A 19,203-nucleotide genomic window follows, 5' to 3' on the forward strand; every position below is an offset into this window, starting at 1 on the left:
GGTAAAGGCAAAAAAGGCCATGATGGCAAAGTAAATACAATATAGCAAGTAAAATACTGGAATGGTAATTTTGCAATGGAAGAATGTGCAAAGTAGAAATAAAAAAATAATGGGGTGCAAAGGAGCAAAATAAATAAATTTATTAAAATTAAATACAGTTGGGAAAGAGGTAGTTGTTTGGGCTAAATTATAGGTGGGCTATGTACAGGTGCAGTAATCTGTGAGCTGCTCTGACAGTTGGTGCCTGTGTTAAGAAGTCTACACACACAACATTCACACACACCAAGTCACGGTTCCATTTCACATTCTGGATTTGTTTTTTTGGTTTTACATCTTATTTCTGCTGCTAAAATAAACCATTTGATTTTCCTTTGTCATTATTATCACCTGGTCATTTATATTTACGTTCATCACGTTTTGTGTTTGTCTGTTTTTATTTGCTTTCATTTCTTAAGGATGTTAAGTTGAAAGACGAGGAGTGTGAAAGGCTTTCTAAAGTCAGGGACCAACTGGGCCAGGAACTGGAGGAGCTCACTGCTAGCCTGTTTGAGGTTGGTCCGACCGGCTAATTCATCCCCCCAAGAAACACTGAGACGGCCCTCCTTGTGATCAGTGTTTTGGCTTCGCTCCTCCCTTCTCTTACGTAGCTAGATTAACAGTTTCCATCCTCTCTCTTGGTCTCCTTTGTCTCTCCTCCCTTCTCTTACGTAGCTAGATTAACAGTTTCCATCCTCTCTCTCTCTCTCTCTCTCTCTCTCTCGGTCTCCTTTGTCTCTCCTCCCTTCTCTTACGTAGCTAGATTAACAGTTTCCATCCTCTCTCTCTCTCTCTCTCTCTCGGTCTCCTTTGTCTCTCCTCCCTTCTCTTACGTAGCTAGATTAACAGTTTCCATCCTCTCTCTTTCTCGGTCTCCTTTGTCTCTCCTCCCTTCTCTTACGTAGCTAGATTAACAGTTTCCATCCTCTCTCTTTCTCGGTCTCCTTTGTCTCTCCCCCTTCTCTTACGTAGCTAGATTAACAGTTTCCATCCTCTCTCTCTTTCTCGGTCTCCTTTGTCTCTCCTCTCTCCTGTTTTCAAAGCTCTTGTTAGTTTGTAAAGATACTAACCTGCTTTTCTCTGGGTGTTTGGTGCCAGCTGTGACTCTGACTCAGGTTGTCTTGACTTGTTTTGTTGCTGGGTTCTCTGTTGTGTCAGGAGTCGGTAGGGGTTAGAGGTCAGGGCGATGAGTGATGCATTGTGGGTCTAACGTCTCGTGCCTTCTTACAGGAAGCTCACAAGATGGTGCGTGAGGCCAACATCAAACAGTCGACGGCTGAGAAGCAGCTGAAGGAAGCTCTGAACAAGGTGAGGACTGACCCATTCACAACCATGTTCAATACTACTATTACATACTACTACATGACTGTTACCCTCATGGAAATGGAGTGGCTGACCCAGTCTGATTGTCTTCTAGTGACAATTCTGCAGGTGTGTGTGTCTGGGATGGAGTGCTGGCTGATTTATGTGCTGCCTCTTCACTAAAGGTGTCAGTCACACCACTACAGCCTCCCGGCTGGCTGGTAATGGGAGCCACAGGGACTGACTGGTTTAATAGCAGGTTGTATCAGTCACACCACTACAGCCTCCCGGCTGGCTGGTAATGGGAGCCACAGGGACTGACTGGTTTAATAGCAGGTTGTATCAGTCACACCACTACAGCCTCCCGGCTGGCTGGTAATGGGAGCCACAGGGACTGACTGGTTTAATAGCAGGTTGTATCAGTCACACCACTACAGCCTCCCGGCTGGCTGGTAATGGGAACCACAGGGACTGACTGGTTTAATAGCAGGTTGTATCAGTCACACCACTACAGCCTCCCGGCTGGCTGGTAATGGGAACCACAGGGACTGACTGGTTTAATAGCAGGTTGTATCAGTCACACCACTACAGCCTCCCGGCTGGCTGGTAATGGGGACCACAGGGACTGACTGGTTTAATAGCAGGTTGTATCAGTCACACCACTACAGCCTCCCGGCTGGCTGGTAATGGGGACCACAGGGACTGACTGGTTTAATAGCAGGTTGTATCAGTCACATCACTACAGCCTCCCGGCTGGCTGGTAATGGGAACCACAGGGACTGACTGACTGTAGTGCACCATGTCTGACTGCTTTAATAGCAGGGTGTATAATTTCTGTGAGTGATAGCAGTAACAGTCCTGTAGATCATATCCTATCAGTCTGATGGTAACAGTCCTGTAGATCATATATCAGTCTGACAGTAACAGTCCTGTAGATCATATCCTATCAGTCTGACAGTAACAGTCCTGTAGATCATATATCAGTCTGACGGTAACAGTCCTGTAGATCATATATCAGTCTGACGGTAACAGTCCTGTAGATCATATCCTATCAGTCTGACGGTAACAGTCCTGTAGATCATATATCAGTGACGGTAACAGTCCTGTAGATCATATCCTATCAGTCTGACAGTAACAGTCCTGTAGATCATATCCTATCAGTCTGAGAGTAACAGTCCTGTAGATCATATCCTATCAGTCTGACAGTAACAGTCCTGTAGATCATATCCTATCAGTCTGACAGTAACAGTCCTGTAGATCATGTCCTATCAGTCTGACAGTAACAGTCCTGTAGATCATATCCTATCAGTCTGACAGTAACAGTCCTGTAGATCATATCCTATCAGTCTGAGAGTAACAGTCCTGTAGATCATATCCTATCAGTCTGACAGTAACAGTCCTGTAGATCATATCCTATCAGTCTGACAGTAACAGTCCTGTAGATCATATATCAGTCTGACGGTAACAGTCCTGTAGATCATATATCAGTCTGACGGTAACAGTCCTGTAGATCATATCCTATCAGTCTGACGGTAACAGTCCTGTAGATCATATATCAGTGACGGTAACAGTCCTGTAGATCATATCCTATCAGTCTGACAGTAACAGTCCTGTAGATCATATCCTATCAGTCTGAGAGTAACAGTCCTGTAGATCATATCCTATCAGTCTGACAGTAACAGTCCTGTAGATCATATCCTATCAGTCTGACAGTAACAGTCCTGTAGATCATATCCTATCAGTCTGACAGTAACAGTCCTGTAGATCATATCCTATCAGTCTGACAGTAACAGTCCTGTAGATCATGTCCTATCAGTCTGACAGTAACAGTCCTGTAGATCATATCCTATCAGTCTGACAGTAACAGTCCTGTAGATCATATCCTATCAGTCTGAGAGTAACAGTCCTGTAGATCATATCCTATCAGTCTGACAGTAACAGTCCTGTAGATCATATCCTATCAGTCTGACAGTAACAGTCCTGTAGATCATATATCAGTCTGACAGAAGATAGACCTGTTCCTCACCTCTCTCTGTCAGAACGGTGTGAGACGAGACAGTAGATAGACCTGTATCTATATGGGTTCTATATGTGTGATGTTCCACCCCTCTCTCTCCCCCCAGATTGATGTGCTCCAGGCGGAGGTGTCGGCCCTGAAGACCTTGGTCCTGTCCACGTCCCCCACCTCCCCCTGTCACGACCTTCCTGGGGGCTCCAAGGCTCCCTTCAAGAAGGGTCACGGCCGCAACAAGAGTACCAGCAGCGCCATGCTGGGCAGCGGGCAGGAACTGAGCGGCACACAGCCCATCGTACGAGACTGCAGAGAGGTAACACACACACACACACACAGGAACTGAGCACCACACAGCCCATCGTACGAGACTGCAGAGAGGTAACACACACAGACACACACACACACACACACACACACACACACACACACACACACATGGACGTAACACACACAGACATGCAGTCAGATGTAATCACCCTCTGGACTCCTTCAGTTACCGCCTGCTCTTGTCTTCCTGAACTATTTCACTACTGGCTTTTTCAGTTTCCCTGCAAATGGCTCCACATGTCAGCCAGGGCTTCTGCTCTGCTCTGCACATGTCAGCCAGGGCTTCTGCTCTGCTCTGCACATGTCAGCCAGGGCTTCTGCTCTGCTCTCCACATGTCAGCCAGGGCTTCTGCTCTGCTCTCCACATGTCAGCCAGGGCTTCTGCTCTGCTCTCCACATGTCAGCCAGGGCTTCTGCTCTGCTCTCCACATGTCAGCCAGGGCTTCTCCTGCTCTGCTCTGCACATGTCAGCCAGGGCTTCTGCTCTGCTCTGCACATGTCAGCCAGGGCTTCTGCTCTGCTCTCCACATGTCAGCCAGGGCTTCTGCTCTGCTCTCCACATGTCAGCCAGGGCTTCTGCTCTGCTCTCCACATGTCAGCCAGGGCTTCTCCGGCTCTGCTCTCCACATGTCAGCCAGGGCTTCTTCTGCTCTGCTCTCCACATGTCAGCCAGGGCTTCTTCTGCTCTGCTCTCCACATGTCAGCCAGGGCTTCTGCTCTGCTCTCCACATGTCAGCCAGGGCTTCTCCTGCTCTGCTCTCCACATGTCAGCCAGGGCTTCTCCGGCTCTGCTCTCCACATGTCAGCCAGGGCTTCTCCGGCTCTGCTCTCCACATGTCAGCCAGGGCTTCTGCTCTGCTCTCCACATGTCAGCCAGGGCTTCTCCTGCTCTGCTCTCCACATGTCAGCCAGGGCTTCTGCTCTGCTCTCCACATGTCAGCCAGGGCTTCTGCTCTGCTCTCCACATGTCAGCCAGGGCTTCTGCTCTGCTCTCCACATGTCAGCCAGGGCTTCTCCTGCTCTGCTCTCCACATGTCAGCCAGGGCTTCTGCTCTGCTCTCCACATGTCAGCCAGGGCTTCTCCTGCTCTGCTCTCCACATGTCAGCCAGGGCTTCTCCGGCTCTGCTCTCCACATGTCAGCCAGGGCTTCTCCGGCTCTGCTCTCCACATGTCAGCCAGGGCTTCTCCGGCTCTGCTCTCCACATGTCAGCCAGGGCTTCTGCTCTGCTCTCCACATGTCAGCCAGGGCTTCTCCTGCTCTGCTCTCCACATGTCAGCCAGGGCTTCTGCTCTGCTCTCCACATGTCAGCCAGGGCTTCTGCTCTGCTCTCCACATGTCAGCCAGGGCTTCTGCTCTGCTCTCCACATGTCAGCCAGGGCTTCTGCTCTGCTCTCCACATGTCAGCCAGGGCTTCTCCGGCTCTGCTCTCCACATGTCAGCCAGGGCTTCTTCGGCTCTGCTCTCCACATGTCAGCCAGGGCTTCTTCTGCTCTGCTCTCCACATGTCAGCCAGGGCTTCTGCTCTGCTCTCCACATGTCAGCCAGGGCTTCTCCTGCTCTGCTCTCCACATGTCAGCCAGGGCTTCTCCGGCTCTGCTCTCCACATGTCAGCCAGGGCTTCTCCTGCTCTGCTCTCCACATGTCAGCCAGGGCTTCTCCTGCTCTGCTCTCCACATGTCAGCCAGGGCTTCTCCTGCTCTGCTCTCCACATGTCAGCCAGGGCTTCTCCTGCTCTGCTCTCCACATGTCAGCCAGGGCTTCTCCGGCTCTGCTCTCCACATGTCAGCCAGGGCTTCTCCGGCTCTGCTCTCCACATGTCAGCCAGGGCTTCTGCTCTGCTCTCCACATGTCAGCCAGGGCTTCTCCTGCTCTGCTCTCCACATGTCAGCCAGGGCTTCTGCTCTGCTCTCCACATGTCAGCCAGGGCTTCTGCTCTGCTCTCCACATGTCAGCCAGGGCTTCTGCTCTGCTCTCCACATGTCAGCCAGGGCTTCTGCTCTGCTCTCCACATGTCAGCCAGGGCTTCTGCTCTGCTCTCCACATGTCAGCCAGGGCTTCTGCTCTGCTCTCCACATGTCAGCCAGGGCTTCTGCTCTGCTCTTCACATGGTTTATACGTGCTGTGGGTTCTGTTGAGACCTGGTTTATCATCAACTCCTTATTGATTCATCTTGCCTGAGCAGTGAGTCATTTATTATCAACTCCCTATTGATTCATCAGCGTTCCTACTGTAGCTCTATCAAGGTAACATAGTGTAACAGTAAGTTTGAGACCGACACAATGTCATGAAACCATTTTTCTACTGTTGGAGCGTTTTAGTCCTGGTTTCTCTGGCCAGCTGCCCTGTCGGTCCCTGTTACTGTTGACACCAGATTTCAGCCACACCTGTAAATTGAAGAAGCTCATAGACATGTTGTTTTTTGGTGGAGGGAGACCCTCTCTCTCTCTTTCTCTCCCTCCCCTGTCTCTCCCCTGCTCCCTCCCTGTTTCTCGCTCTCATACGGTAATGTCTTTGGTCAGCTGGAAACCTTACCCATAGAGAAAATCAACTGATCCCAGCAGCCCTCTTCCTTTACCCTCTCATCATCCTCATCTTCTCATCTGCTGCTGAGGGATAGGGTTATTATTCCTAACAGATTCCTTCCTTCCAATCCTTCCTCTCTCTTTCTCCTCTCTCCTCTCCTCTAGCTCTCTCTCTCCCTCCTCTAGCTTCTCTCCTCTCTCTCGGCCTCCTCTGAGCTCTCTCTCTTTGCTGGTCCTCTTGCTCTCTCTCTCTCTTTTGCTCTCTCTCTCTCCTTTTGCTCTCTCTCTCTCTTTTTGCTCTCTCTCTCTCTTTGCTCTCTCTCTCGTCTTTTGCTCTCTCTCCTCTTGCTCTCTCTTGCTCTCTCTTGCTCTTGCCTCTCCTCTTTGCTCTCTCTCTTTTGCCTCTCTCTCTCCCTTTTTTGGCTCTCCTTCCTTGTTGCCTCTCTCTCTCGTCTTTTGCTCTTCGCTCTTTTGCCTCTCTCCTCTCTCTCTCTCTGCGCTCTCTCTCTCTCTCTTTGCTCTCTCTCTCTCTTTTGCCTCTCTCTCTCTTTTGCTCTCTCTCTCTTTGCTCTCTCTCTCTCTTTGCTCTCTCTCTCTCTTTTGCTCTCTCTCTCTCTTTTGCTCTCTCTCTCCTCTTTTGCTCTCTCTCTCTCTCTTTTGCTCTCTCTCTTTCTTTTGCTCTCCTCTTTTGCTCTCCTCTCTCTCTTTGCTCTCTCTCTCTCTTTTGCTCGCTCTCTCCTCTTTTGCTCTCTCTTTTGCTCTCTCTTTGCTCTCTCTTTTGCTCTCTCTTTTGCTCTCCTCTTTGCTCTCTCTCTCTCTCTTTGCTCGCTCTATTTTGCTCTCTCTCTCTTTTGCTCTCTCTCCCTCCCTCTCTCTCCTCTAGGTCTCTCTCTTGCTCTCTCCACCCTTCCCCCCCCCTGTTGCAGTGACCCTCATGAAGCTGGACTATCAGTAGGTATGAATAGGAGTGAAACAGATCTGTGAGCACTGTAATACAGCAGAATGAATCGTCCATAACTATCTTCCTGGAGGCTGAAGAGGGGATCTGGTCTGGATCTGGTCTGTTGGTGTGTGGAAGTTATGTTATGTTGTTGAGGTATGTGTGTGACACTAAAGTGTCTACTTTGCTCCTCCTTCTCTTCCTCCACCCCCTACTCTTCCTCCACCCCCTACTCTTCCTGCTCCTCCTCTTCCTCCACCCCCTACTCTTCCTCCACCCCCTACTCTCTCCTGCTCCTCCTCTTCCTCCACCCCCTACTCTTCCTCCACCCCCTACTCTCTCCTGCTCCTCCTCTTCCTCCACCCCCTACTCTTCCTCCACCCCCTACTCTCTCCTGCTCCTCCTCTTCCTCCACCCCCTACTCTTCCTCCACCCCCTCCTCTTCCTCCACCCCCTCCTCTTCCTCCACCCCCTACTCTTCCTCCACCCCCTACTCTTCCTGCTCCTCCTCTTCCTCCACCCCCTACTCTTCCTCCACCCCCTACTCTCTCCTGCTCCTCCTCTTCCTCCACCCCCTACTCTTCCTCCACCCCCTACTCTCTCCTGCTCCTCCTCTTCCTCCACCCCCTACTCTTCCTCCACCCCTACTCTCTCCTGCTCCTCCTCTTCCTCCACCCCCTACTCTTCCTCCACCCCCTCCTCTTCCTCCACCCCCTCCTCTTCCTCCACCCCCTACTCTTCCTCCACCCCCTACTCTTCCTGCTCCTCTTCCTCCACCCCCTCCTCTTCCCTCCACCCCCTACTCTCTCCTGCTCCTCCTCTTCCTCCACCCCCTACTCTTCCTCCACCCCCTACTCTCTCCTGCTCCTCCTCTTCCTCCACCCCTACTCTTCCTCCACCCCCTACTCTCTCCTGCTCCTCCTCTTCCTCCACCCCCTCCTCTTCCTCCACCCCCTACTCTCTCCTGCCCCTCCTCTTCCTCCACCCCCTACTCTTCCTCCACCCCCTACTCTTCCTGCTCCTCCTCTTCCTCCACCCCCTACTCTTCCTGCTCCTCCTCTTCCTCCACCCCCTACTCCTCTTCCTCCTCCCCCTACTCTCTCCTGCTCCTCCTCTTCCTCCACCCCCTACTCCTCTTCCTCCTCCCCCTACTCTCTCCTGCTCCTACTCTTCCTCCACCCCCTACTCTTCCTACTCCTCCTCTTCCTCCACCCCCTACTCTTCCTCCACCCCCTACTCTTCCTGCTCCTCCTCTTCCTCCACCCCCTCCTCCTCTTCCTCTTCCTGCTCCTCCTCTTCCTCTTCCTCCACCCCCTACTCTTCCTCCACCCCCTACTCTTCCTCCACCCCCTACTCTTCCTCCACCCCCTACTCTCTCCTGCCCCTCCTCTTCCTCCACCCCCTACTCTTCCTCCACCCCCTACTCTTCCTGCTCCTCCTCTTCCTCCACCCCCTACTCTTCCTGCTCCTCCTCTTCCTCCACCCCCTACTCCTCTTCCTCCTCCCCCTACTCTCTCCTGCTCCTCCTCTTCCTCCACCCCCTACTCCTCTTCCTCCTCCCCCTACTCTCTCCTGCTCCTACTCTTCCTCCACCCCCTACTCTTCCTACTCCTCCTCTTCCTCCACCCCCTACTCTTCCTCCACCCCCTACTCTTCCTGCTCCTCCTCTTCCTCCACCCCCTCCTCCTCTTCCTCTTCCTGCTCCTCCTCTTCCTCTTCCTCCACCCCCTACTCTTCCTCCACCCCCTACTCTTCCTCCACCCCCTACTCTTCCTCCACCCCCTACTACTCTTCCTCCACCCCCTACTCCTCTTCCTCCACCCCCTCCTCTTCCTCCACCCCCTCTTCAGCTGGACAGTCTCCTGTTTAGTGAGTTTAAGTTGTGGAAGGAGGAGCCCAGTCTGGAGAGGAACAGCTCCTTCCTGGAGAGAGTCTACAGAGAGGACATCTACCCCTGTCTCACCTTCTCCAAGAGTGAGGTACACACACACACACACACACACACACACACACACACACACACACACACACACACACACACACCCCTCAGAGAGGACATCTACCCCTGTCTCACCTTCTCCAAGAGTGAGGTACACACCACACACACACCTCACCACCTCCAAGAGTGAGGTACACACACACACACACCTCATCACCTCCAAGAGTGAGGTACACACCACACACCTCATCACCTCCAAGAGTGAGGTACACACCACACACACACACACACACACACACACACCTCATCACCTCCAAGAGTGAGGTACACACCACACACCTCATCACCTCCAAGAGTGAGGTACACACACACACACACACACCTCATCACCCCCAAGAGTGAGGTACACACCACACACACACACACCTCATCACCTCCAAGAGTGAGGTACACACCACACACACACACACCTCATCACCTCCAAGAGTGAGGTACACACCACACACACCTCATCACCTCCAAGAGTGAGGTACACACACACACACACACACACACACCTCACCTTCTCCAAGAGTGAGGTACACACCATACCTCACCTCTTCCAAGAGTGAGGTACACACACACACACACACACACTGTTATAACCTGTGTATTTCATCAGGGAGCAGTATAATGTTTGGAGCTGTTATAACCTGTGTATTCCATCAGGGAGCAATATAATGTCTGGAGCTGTTATAACCCAGTCTGTGTATTCCATCAGGGAGCAGTGTAATGTCTGGAGCTGTTATAACCTGTGTATTCCATCAGGGAGCAGTATAATGTCTGGAGCTGTTATAACCCAGTCTGTGTATTCCACCAGGGAGCAGTATAATGTCTGGAGCTGTTATAACCTGTGTATTCCATCAGGGAGCAGTATAATGTCTGGAGCTGTTATAAACTGTGTATTCCATCAGGGAGCAGTGTAATGTCTGGAGCTGTTATAACCTGTGTATTCCATCAGGGAGCAGTGTAATGTCTGGAGCTGTTATAACCTGTGTATTCCACCAGGGAGCAGTATAATGTCTGGAGCTGTTATAACCCAGTCTGTGTATTCCACCAGGGAGCAGTATAATGTCTGGAGCTGTTATAACCTGTGTATTCCATCAGGGAGCAGTATAATGTCTGGAGCTGTTATAACCTGTGTATTCCATCAGGGAGCAGTATAATGTCTGGAGCTGTTATAACCTGTGTATTCCATCAGGGAGCAGTATAATGTCTGGAGCTGTTATAACCTGTGTATTCCATCAGGGAGCAGTATAATGTCTGGAGCTGTTATAACCTGTGTATTCCATCAGGGAGCAGTGTAATGTCTGGAGCTGTTATAACCCAGTCTGCTATTAGACGATGGTGTCCTCTATCAGAAGAACTAACAGCTGCCTCTCGTGTTGTCATTAGTGTTCTGTACTAGTGTTGTCATTAGTGTTCTGTACTAGTGTTGTCGTTAGTATTCTGTACTAGTGTTGTCATTAGTATTCTGTACTAGTGTTGTCGTTAGTGTTCTGTACTAGTGTTGTCATTAGTATTCTGTACTAGTGTTGTCATTAGTATTCTGTACTAGTGTTGTCGTTAGTGTTCTGTACTAGTGTTGTCATTAGTATTCTGTACTAGTGTTGTCATTAGTGTTCTGTACTAGTGTTGTCATTAGTATTCTGTACTAGTGTTGTCGTTAGTGTTCTGTACTAGTGTTCTGTACTAGTGTTGTCGTTAGTGTTCTCTACTAGTGTTCTGTACTAGTGTTGTCATTAGTATTCTGTACTAGTGTTGTCATTAGTATTCTGTACTAGTGTTGTCATTAGTATTCTGTACTAGTGTTGTCGTTAGTGTTCTGTACTAGTGTTGTCATTAGTATTCTGTACTAGTGTTGTCATTAGTGTTCTGTACTAGTGTTGTCATTAGTGTTCTGTACTAGTGTTGTCGTTAGTGTTCTGTACTAGTGTTGTCACTAGTGTTCTGTACTAGTGTTGTCATTAGTGGTCTGTACTAGTGTTGTCATTAGTATTCTGTACTAGTGTTGTCATTAGTGTTCTGTACTAGTGTTGTCATTAGTGTTCTGTACTAGTGTTGTCGTTAGTGTTCTGTACTAGTGTTGTCACTAGTGTTCTGTACTAGTGTTGTCACTAGTGGTCTGTACTAGTGTTGTCACTAGTGGTCTGTACTAGTGTTCTGTACTAGTGTTGTCACTAGTGGTCTGTACTAGTGTTGTCACTAGTGGTCTGTACTAGTGTTGTCACTAGTGGTCTGTACTAGTGTTGTCACTAGTGGTCTGTACTAGTGTTGTCACTAGTGGTCTGTACTAGTGTTCTGTACTAGTGTTGTCATTAGTGTTCTGTACTAGTGTTGTCATTAGTATTCTGTACTAGTGTTGTCGTTAGTGTTCTGTACTAGTGTTGTCGTTAGTGTTCTGTACTAGTGTTGTCATTAGTGGTCTGTACTAGTGTTGTCACTAGTGTTCTGTACTAGTGTTCTGTACTAGTGTTGTCATTAGTGTTCTGTACCAGTGTTCTGTACTAGTGTTGTCATTAGTGTTCTGTACTAGTGTTGTCATTAGTATTCTGTACTAGTGTTGTCGTTAGTGTTCTGTACTAGTGTTGTCATTAGTATTCTGTACTAGTGTTGTCGTTAGTGTTCTGTACTAGTGTTGTCGTTTGTGTTCTGTACTAGTGTTGTCATTAGTGGTCTGTACTAGTGTTGTCACTAGTGTTCTGTACTAGTGTTCTGTACTAGTGTTGTCATTAGTGTTCTGTACTAGTGTTCTGTACTAGTGTTGTCATTAGTGTTCTGTACTAGTGTTGTCATTAGTATTCTGTACTAGTGTTGTCGTTAGTGTTCTGTACTAGTGTTGTCGTTAGTGTTCTGTACTAGTGTTGTCATTAGTATTCTGTACTAGTGTTCTGTACTAGTGTTGTCATTAGTGTTCTCTACTAGTGTTCTGTACTAGTGTTCTCATTAGTGTTCTGTACTAGTGTTCTGTACTAGTGTTGTCATTAGTGTTCTGTACTAGTGTTGTCATTAGTATTCTGTACTAGTGTTGTCGTTAGTGTTCTGTACTAGTGTTGTCATTAGTATTCTGTACTAGTGTTGTCGTTAGTGTTCTGTACTAGTGTTGTCGTTAGTGTTCTGTACTAGTATTCTGTACTAGTGTTGTCACTAGTGTTCTGTACTAGTGTTCTGTACTAGTGTTGTCGTTAGTGTTCTGTACTAGTGTTGTCGTTAGTGTTCTGTACTAGTATTCTGTACTAGTGTTGTCACTAGTGTTCTGTACTAGTGTTGTCATTAGTGTTCTGTACTAGTGTTCTGTACTAGTGTTGTCATTAGTGTTCTGTACTAGTGTTGTCATTAGTATTCTGTACTAGTGTTGTCGTTAGTGTTCTGTACTAGTGTTGTCATTAGTATTCTGTACTAGTGTTGTCGTTAGTGTTCTGTACTAGTGTTGTCGTTAGTGTTCTGTACTAGTATTCTGTACTAGTGTTGTCATTAGTGTTCTGTACTAGTGTTGTCATTAGTGTTCTGTACTAGTGTTCTGTACTAGTGTTGTCATTAGTGTTCTGTACTAGTGTTGTCATTAGTATTCTGTACTAGTGTTGTCATTAGTATTCTGTACTAGTGTTGTCATTAGTATTCTGTACTAGTGTTGTCACTAGTGTTCTGTACTAGTGTTGTTGTTAGTATTCTGTACTAGTGTTGTCGTTAGTGTTCTGTACTAGTGTTGTCATTAGTATTCTGTACTAGTGTTCTGTACTAGTGTTGTCATTAGTGTTCTGTACTAGTGTTCTCATTAGTATTCTGTACTAGTGTTGTCACTAGTGTTCTGTACTAGTGTTCTGTACTAGTGTTGTCGTTAGTATTCTGTACTAGTGTTGTCATTAGTGTTCTGTACTAGTGTTGTCGTTAGTGGTCTGTACTAGTGTTGTCGTTAGTGGTCTGTACTAGTGTTGTCGTTAGTGTTCTGTACTAGTGTTGTCATTAGTATTCTGTACTAGTGTTGTCGTTAGTGTTCTGTACTAGTGTTGTCGTTAGTGTTCTGTACTAGTGTTGTCATTAGTATTCTGTACTAGTGTTCTGTACTAGTGTTGTCATTAGTGTTCTGTACTAGTGTTCTCATTAGTATTCTGTACTAGTATTGTCATTAGTGTTCTGTACTAGTGTTGTCATTAGTGTTCTGTACTAGTGTTGTCATTAGTATTCTGTACTAGTGTTGTCATTAGTATTCTGTACTAGTGTTGTCGTTAGTGTTCTGTACTAGTGTTCTCATTAGTGTTCTGTACTAGTGTTCTGTACTAGTGTTCTGTACTAGTGTTCTCATTAGTGTTCTGTACTAGTGTTCTCATTAGTGTTCTGTACTAGTGTTCTCATTAGTGGTCTGTACTAGTGTTCTGTACTAGTGTTCTCATTAGTGGTCTGTACTAGTGTTGTCACCATACCACCATTTTAACTTCCAACCCAATACCAACTTTACTATCACGATACTCTATAGCATCACATCACTTGATACCAAAACTATATCACACATAGAAAAGGTGTATTAACCAAAGTTACAGAATGGCACTTGATCCAGACAGATAAACTCAGCTTTTGAGTTCAATATCATTACATTTGAAATGTTTTACTTGCAACATTGTTCGCGGAGACGGCTTTGTATGCAGTAATGAATAAATTATACAATCATATACAATCAATTAGACTTTTACCAATCTGACTACATAACTACATAATGGTAATCTTTTATTGGAATGGTCCATCTCTATTGGTTAACTGGGTAATCAGGATGTCGACTAGGTCTATTCATAATACAGGTGAATGTATATTATTCAATAGGAGAGTGTGTGTATTCATTGAGTTATTCAGCTTGTTTTGGTTGATTTCATGAGGCTACAGACGACAAAACAATCCCTTTTCATTTACGACTTATTGGTAACGACTAAGAGAACATATATTTTATTGTACAGATTAACAACATTTGCGTAGGAAAAAAAAGCTCTCTTCTTTATAGAAGTGTGCGCTGTCTCTTTAAATTAGTGTTGTTTGTTAGGCTGATTGTGGGTATGGAATCTACTGGAAACCAGGACGAGGCAAAGGAGAGAATTAGTTTTTGGTGCTGCAAGGGAGACGAAGTCAATTAGTAAAGTTTGTGGTGACAATCAGCTTTAAAATCAGCGTATTTCGCATTATGGTTTGGATATTATCACAAACAAAGTATGAGGGTAGTGAATTCAGCTGTAGTCTAGTTAGGAAAGGTAGCCTACATTTTAAACCTGGAAGCTACTGGTATCGTCCTGCATTGTTAAATATTTCTGGCCTGTATGGACATTGTTTTGCGAACCGTAATGAACAATTTCATTACGGTCCATGTGGCATTATTCAAGCGTGTCAGTGTCTGTGCAGCATGAGTGGGGACTGTGGAGCTAATGCAGCCCAGAACAGTCTAAAATGTACAGAAGTTTCGCTGTACCCTGCAACACTATTCTGTACTCTGAATAGACTGATCTGTTACACTGCCCTCTTGTGGCAGAATAGAGGTACTCACAGATGAGAAACTGACACTTACTGAAATAAGTATTTAGAAATGTTGACTAAAACTAACTGAAGCAGTACTGTCTATAAATATAATGTACTTTCACCCTGACCCCTAACATCTGACCTCATCTTGGAGGCTGTGGGCTTCAGAGCACTTTCACCGTTAACTCTAACCTCTCCTGTAGCTGGGGTCGGCCATCTTGGAGGCAGTGGAGAGGAACACGCTCAGTGTGGAGCCGGTGGGTTTCCAGACGCTGCCTGTCGTCAAGGCCTCTGCTGTGGAGTGTGGAGGACCAAAGTGAGTACGCTAACGGCTACCCCAGCTGACGGCTACCCCAGCTGACGGCTACCCCAGCTGACGGCTACCCCAGCTGACGACTACCCCAACTAACGACTACCCCAACTAACGACTACCCCAACTAACCCAGCTGACGGCTACCCCAGCTGACGGCTACCCCAACTAATACAGCTAACGACTACCCCAGCTAACGACTAACCCAGCTAACGGCTAACCCAGCTAACGGCTACCCCAACTAACCCAGCTAACGGCTACCCCAACTAACCCAGCTGACGGCTACCCCAACTAACCCAGCTGACGGCTACCCCAACTAACGACTAACCCGGCTGACGGCTACCCCGGCTGACGGCTAACCCGGCTGACGACTAACCCCGGCTGACGACTAACCCGGCTGACGACTAACCCGGCAGACGGCTAACCCGGCTGACGGCTAACCCGCCTAACGACTAACCCGGCTAACGACTAACCCGGCTAACGGCTAACCCAGCTGACGACTAACCCGGCTAACGACTACCCCGGCTGACAACTAACCCGGCTAACGGCTAACCCGGCTGACGACTAACCCGCCTAACGACTAACCCGGCTAACGGGTAACCCGCCTAACGACTAACCCGGCTAACGGGTAACCCAGCTGACGACTACCCCGGCTAACGACTACCCCAACTAACGGCTAACCCAGCTAACGACTACCCCAACTAACCCAGCTAACGGCTAACCCAATTAACCCAGCTGACGGCTACCCCAGCTGACGGCTACCCCAACTAATCCAGCTAACGACTAAACCAGCTAACGACTAACCCAGCTAACGGCTAACCCAACTAACCCAGCTAACGGCTACCCCAACTAACCCAGCTGACGGCTACCCCAGCTGACGGCTACCCCAGCTGACGGCTACCCTAGCTGACGACTACCCCGGCTGACGGCTACCCCGGCTGACGGCTACCCCGGCTGACGGCTAACCCAGCTGACGACTAACCCGGCTGACGGCTAACGGCTAACCCGGCTAACCCAGCTGACGACTAACCCGGCTAACGACTACCCCGGCTGACAACTAACCCGGCAAACGACTACCCCACCTGACGACTAACCCGCCTAACGACTAACCCGCCTAACGACTAACCCGGCTAACCCGGCTAACAGCTAACCCAGCTGATGACTAACCTGGCTGACAACTAACCCGGGCAAACGACTACCCCGGCTAACGACTAACCCGGCTGACGACTAACCCGGCTAACGACTACCCCGGCTGACAACTAACCCGGCAAACGACTACCCCGGCTAACGGCTAACCCGGCTGACGACTAACCCGCCTAACGACTAACCCGGCTAACGACTAACCCGGCTAACGACTAACCCGGCTAACGGCTAACCCAGCTGACGACTAACCCGGCTAACGACTACCCCGGCTGACAACTAACCAGGCAAACGACTACCCCGGCTAACGGCTAACCCGGCTGACGGCTACCCCAGCTGACGACTAGCCCAGCTGACCCAGCTGACGACTAGCCCAGCTAACACACTGACTTCCACTGCTCATTGTTGACAAAAATTCAGGGTGCAGTGTTTGGAGTAGGCTGTTACTACTACTACTACTACTACTACTACTACCACTACCACTACTATAGATGAGATGTGCAATTCTCTGCAAAGTTGAGAGGAATTATCAGTAACCATTTACAGTTGGCTGTATCATTCATTCACCCTAGCGTTTTCTCTTCATTTTGTTCACTGCTGTTCTCTGTATATTCCTCAGTCACATTCTAACATGTTCCTCCACTGTTCTCTATGTTCCCTCTGTTTAATATGCCTCACGTTCTAGCATGTTCCTCCACTGTTCTCCATGTTCCCTGTTTAATATGCCTCACATTCTAGCATGTTCCTGCACTGTTCTCCATGTTCCCTCTGTTTAACATGCCTCACGTTCTAACAACATGCTCCTCCACTTACACTTCATGGCCAAAAGTATGTGGACACCTGCTAGTCGAACATCTCATTCCAAAATCATGGGCATTAATATGGAGTTGGTCCCCCCCATTGCTGCTATAACAGCCTCCACTCTTCTGGGAAAAGTTTCCACTAGATGTTGGAACATTGCTGCGGGGACTTGCTTCCATTCAGCCAACAAGAGCATTAGTGAGGTCAGACACTGATAAGGCCCATTTCATTAATCTCCTGACGAACAGTTTGTGTGCTGCTGCTCTGCCATGGAAACCCATTTCATGAATCTCCTGACGAACAGTTTGTGTGCTGCTGCTCTGCCATGGAAACCCATTTCATGAATCTCCTGACCAACAGTTTGTGTGCTGCTGCTCTGCCATGGAAACCCATTTCATGAATCTCCTGACCAACAGTTCGTGTGCTGCTGCTCTGCAATGGAAACCCATTTCATGAATCTCCTGACCAACAGTTCGTGTGCTGCTGCTCTTCCATGGAAACCCATTTCATGACTCTCCTGACCAACAGTTCGTGTGCTGCTGCTCTGCCATGGAAACCCATTTCATGAATCTCCTGACCAACAGTTTCGTGTGCTGCTGCTCTTCCATGGAAACCCATTTCATGAATCTCCTGACCAACAGTTCGTGTGCTGCTGCTCTGCCATGGAAACCCATTTCATGAATCTCCTGACCAACAGTTTGTGTGCTGCTGCTCTGCCATGGAAACCCATTTCATGAATCTCCTGACCAACAGTTTCGTGTGCTGCTGCTCTTCCATGGAAACCCATTTCATGACTCTCCTGACCAACAGTTCGTGTGCTGCTGCTCTGCCATGGAAACCCATTTCATGAATCTCCTGACCAACAGTTTCGTGTGCTGCTGCTCTTCCATGGAAACCCATTTCATGAATCTCCTGACCAACAGTTCGTGTGCTGCTGCTCTGCCATGGAAACCCATTTCATGAATCTCCTGACCAACAGTTCGTGTGCTGCTGCTCTGCCATGGAAACCCATTTCATGAATCTCCTGACCAACAGTTCGTGTGCTGCTGCTCTGCCATGGAAACCCATTTCATGAATCTCCTGACCAACAGTTTGTGTGCTGCTGCTCTGCCATGGAAACCCATTTCATGTATCTCCTGACCAACAGTTTCGTGTGCTGCTGCTCTTCCATGGAAACCCATTTCATGAATCTCCTGACCAACAGTTTTGTGCTGATGTTGCTTCCAGCGGCAGTTTGGAACTCTGCAGAGAGTGATGCAACCGAGGACAGACATTTTCTTTTTACACGCTACCAACTTCAGCTCTCGATGGTCCCTTTCTGTGAGCTTGTGAGGCCTCCCACTGTGTTTCTCCTAGACTTTTCCACTTCACAATAACAGCACTTACAGTTGATCTGGGCAGCTATAGTAGGGCAGAAATTTGACGAACTGACTTGTTGAAAAGTGCGCGCTAACCAAGGTTGCCAGGTGCACGGTGTTTCCTCCGACACATTGGTGCGGCTGGCTTCCGGGTTGGATGCGCGCTGTGTTAAGAAGCAGTGCGGCTTGGTTGGGTTGTGTATCGGAGGACGCATGATATTCAACCTTCGTCTCTCCTGAACAGGAGTTGTAGCGATGAGACAAGATAGTAGCTACTAAACATTTGGATACCACGAAATTGGGGAGAAAAAGGGGTAAAAATAAAAAAAATAAAAAAAATGAAAGTCACTGAGCTCTAAAGTAAGGCCATTCTACTGCTAATGTTTGTCTACGGAGATCGCATGGCGGTGTGCTCAGTTTTCTACACCTGTCAGCAACGGGTGAAGTTGAAATAGCCAAATCTACTGATTTGAAGGGGTGTCCACATGCTTTTGAATATATAGTGTATCTCCATGTTTGTGTTTAATATGCTCTCCTTCTGCTCTGTCTACAATATGAATCAGTAATCATCTCTCTAGAATCCTAGGGGGAGATTACAATGTACTGAAACTGCTATCCTCCTTCCTCACCCAACCGTGACCAATCAGAATCCACCGCTGACAATTGACTTCCTGATAATGTCTCTGACCTTGGTTAGAATATTGGGTGGATTAAAGGAGATTATTTGTTCAAATTGGGAGGAAGAAGAGAGAATTGGGGGAATGATGTTTTGGTTCTCAGTGGTTCACTGTCTGTGTGAAGGGAATACAATGTGTTTACCCAAAGACCTCATTCATTCTGGTTCCACCCTGCTCTCTCAACATTTCTTTCATTCTTCCTCGATGTGTCTCCCCCTCGCTCTGTGTGTCTCTCTCCCCCTCTGTGTCTCTCTCCCCTCGCTCTGTGGTCTCTCTCCCCCTCGCTCTGTGTCTCTCTCC

General features: G+C 48.2%; 1 protein-coding gene across 5 annotated transcripts in view; it reads left to right on the plus strand.

Annotated features, from left to right (window-relative positions):
* Positions 1-19,203, plus strand: part of LOC109886385 (rab-3A-interacting protein-like) — a 67,163-nt gene that overhangs the window by 42,059 nt on the left and 5,901 nt on the right. For 4 of the 5 annotated variants that reach the window (XM_031815466.1, XM_031815469.1, XM_031815468.1 and 1 more), the window contains 5 exons: positions 456-551; positions 1,267-1,344; positions 3,462-3,665; positions 8,994-9,122; positions 14,821-14,933. In XM_031815466.1, coding sequence (XP_031671326.1) covers positions 456-551; positions 1,267-1,344; positions 3,462-3,665; positions 8,994-9,122; positions 14,821-14,933 — 620 coding nt within the window. The remainder of the gene's footprint in view (positions 1-455; positions 552-1,266; positions 1,345-3,461; positions 3,666-8,993; positions 9,123-14,820; positions 14,934-19,203) is intronic. The other variant, XM_031815470.1, reaches the window with a different exon arrangement.

The sequence above is a fragment of the Oncorhynchus kisutch genome, unplaced genomic scaffold, assembly GCF_002021735.2.
Source record: "Oncorhynchus kisutch isolate 150728-3 unplaced genomic scaffold, Okis_V2 Okis09a-Okis19a_hom, whole genome shotgun sequence".
Lineage (NCBI taxonomy): Eukaryota > Metazoa > Chordata > Actinopteri > Salmoniformes > Salmonidae > Oncorhynchus > Oncorhynchus kisutch.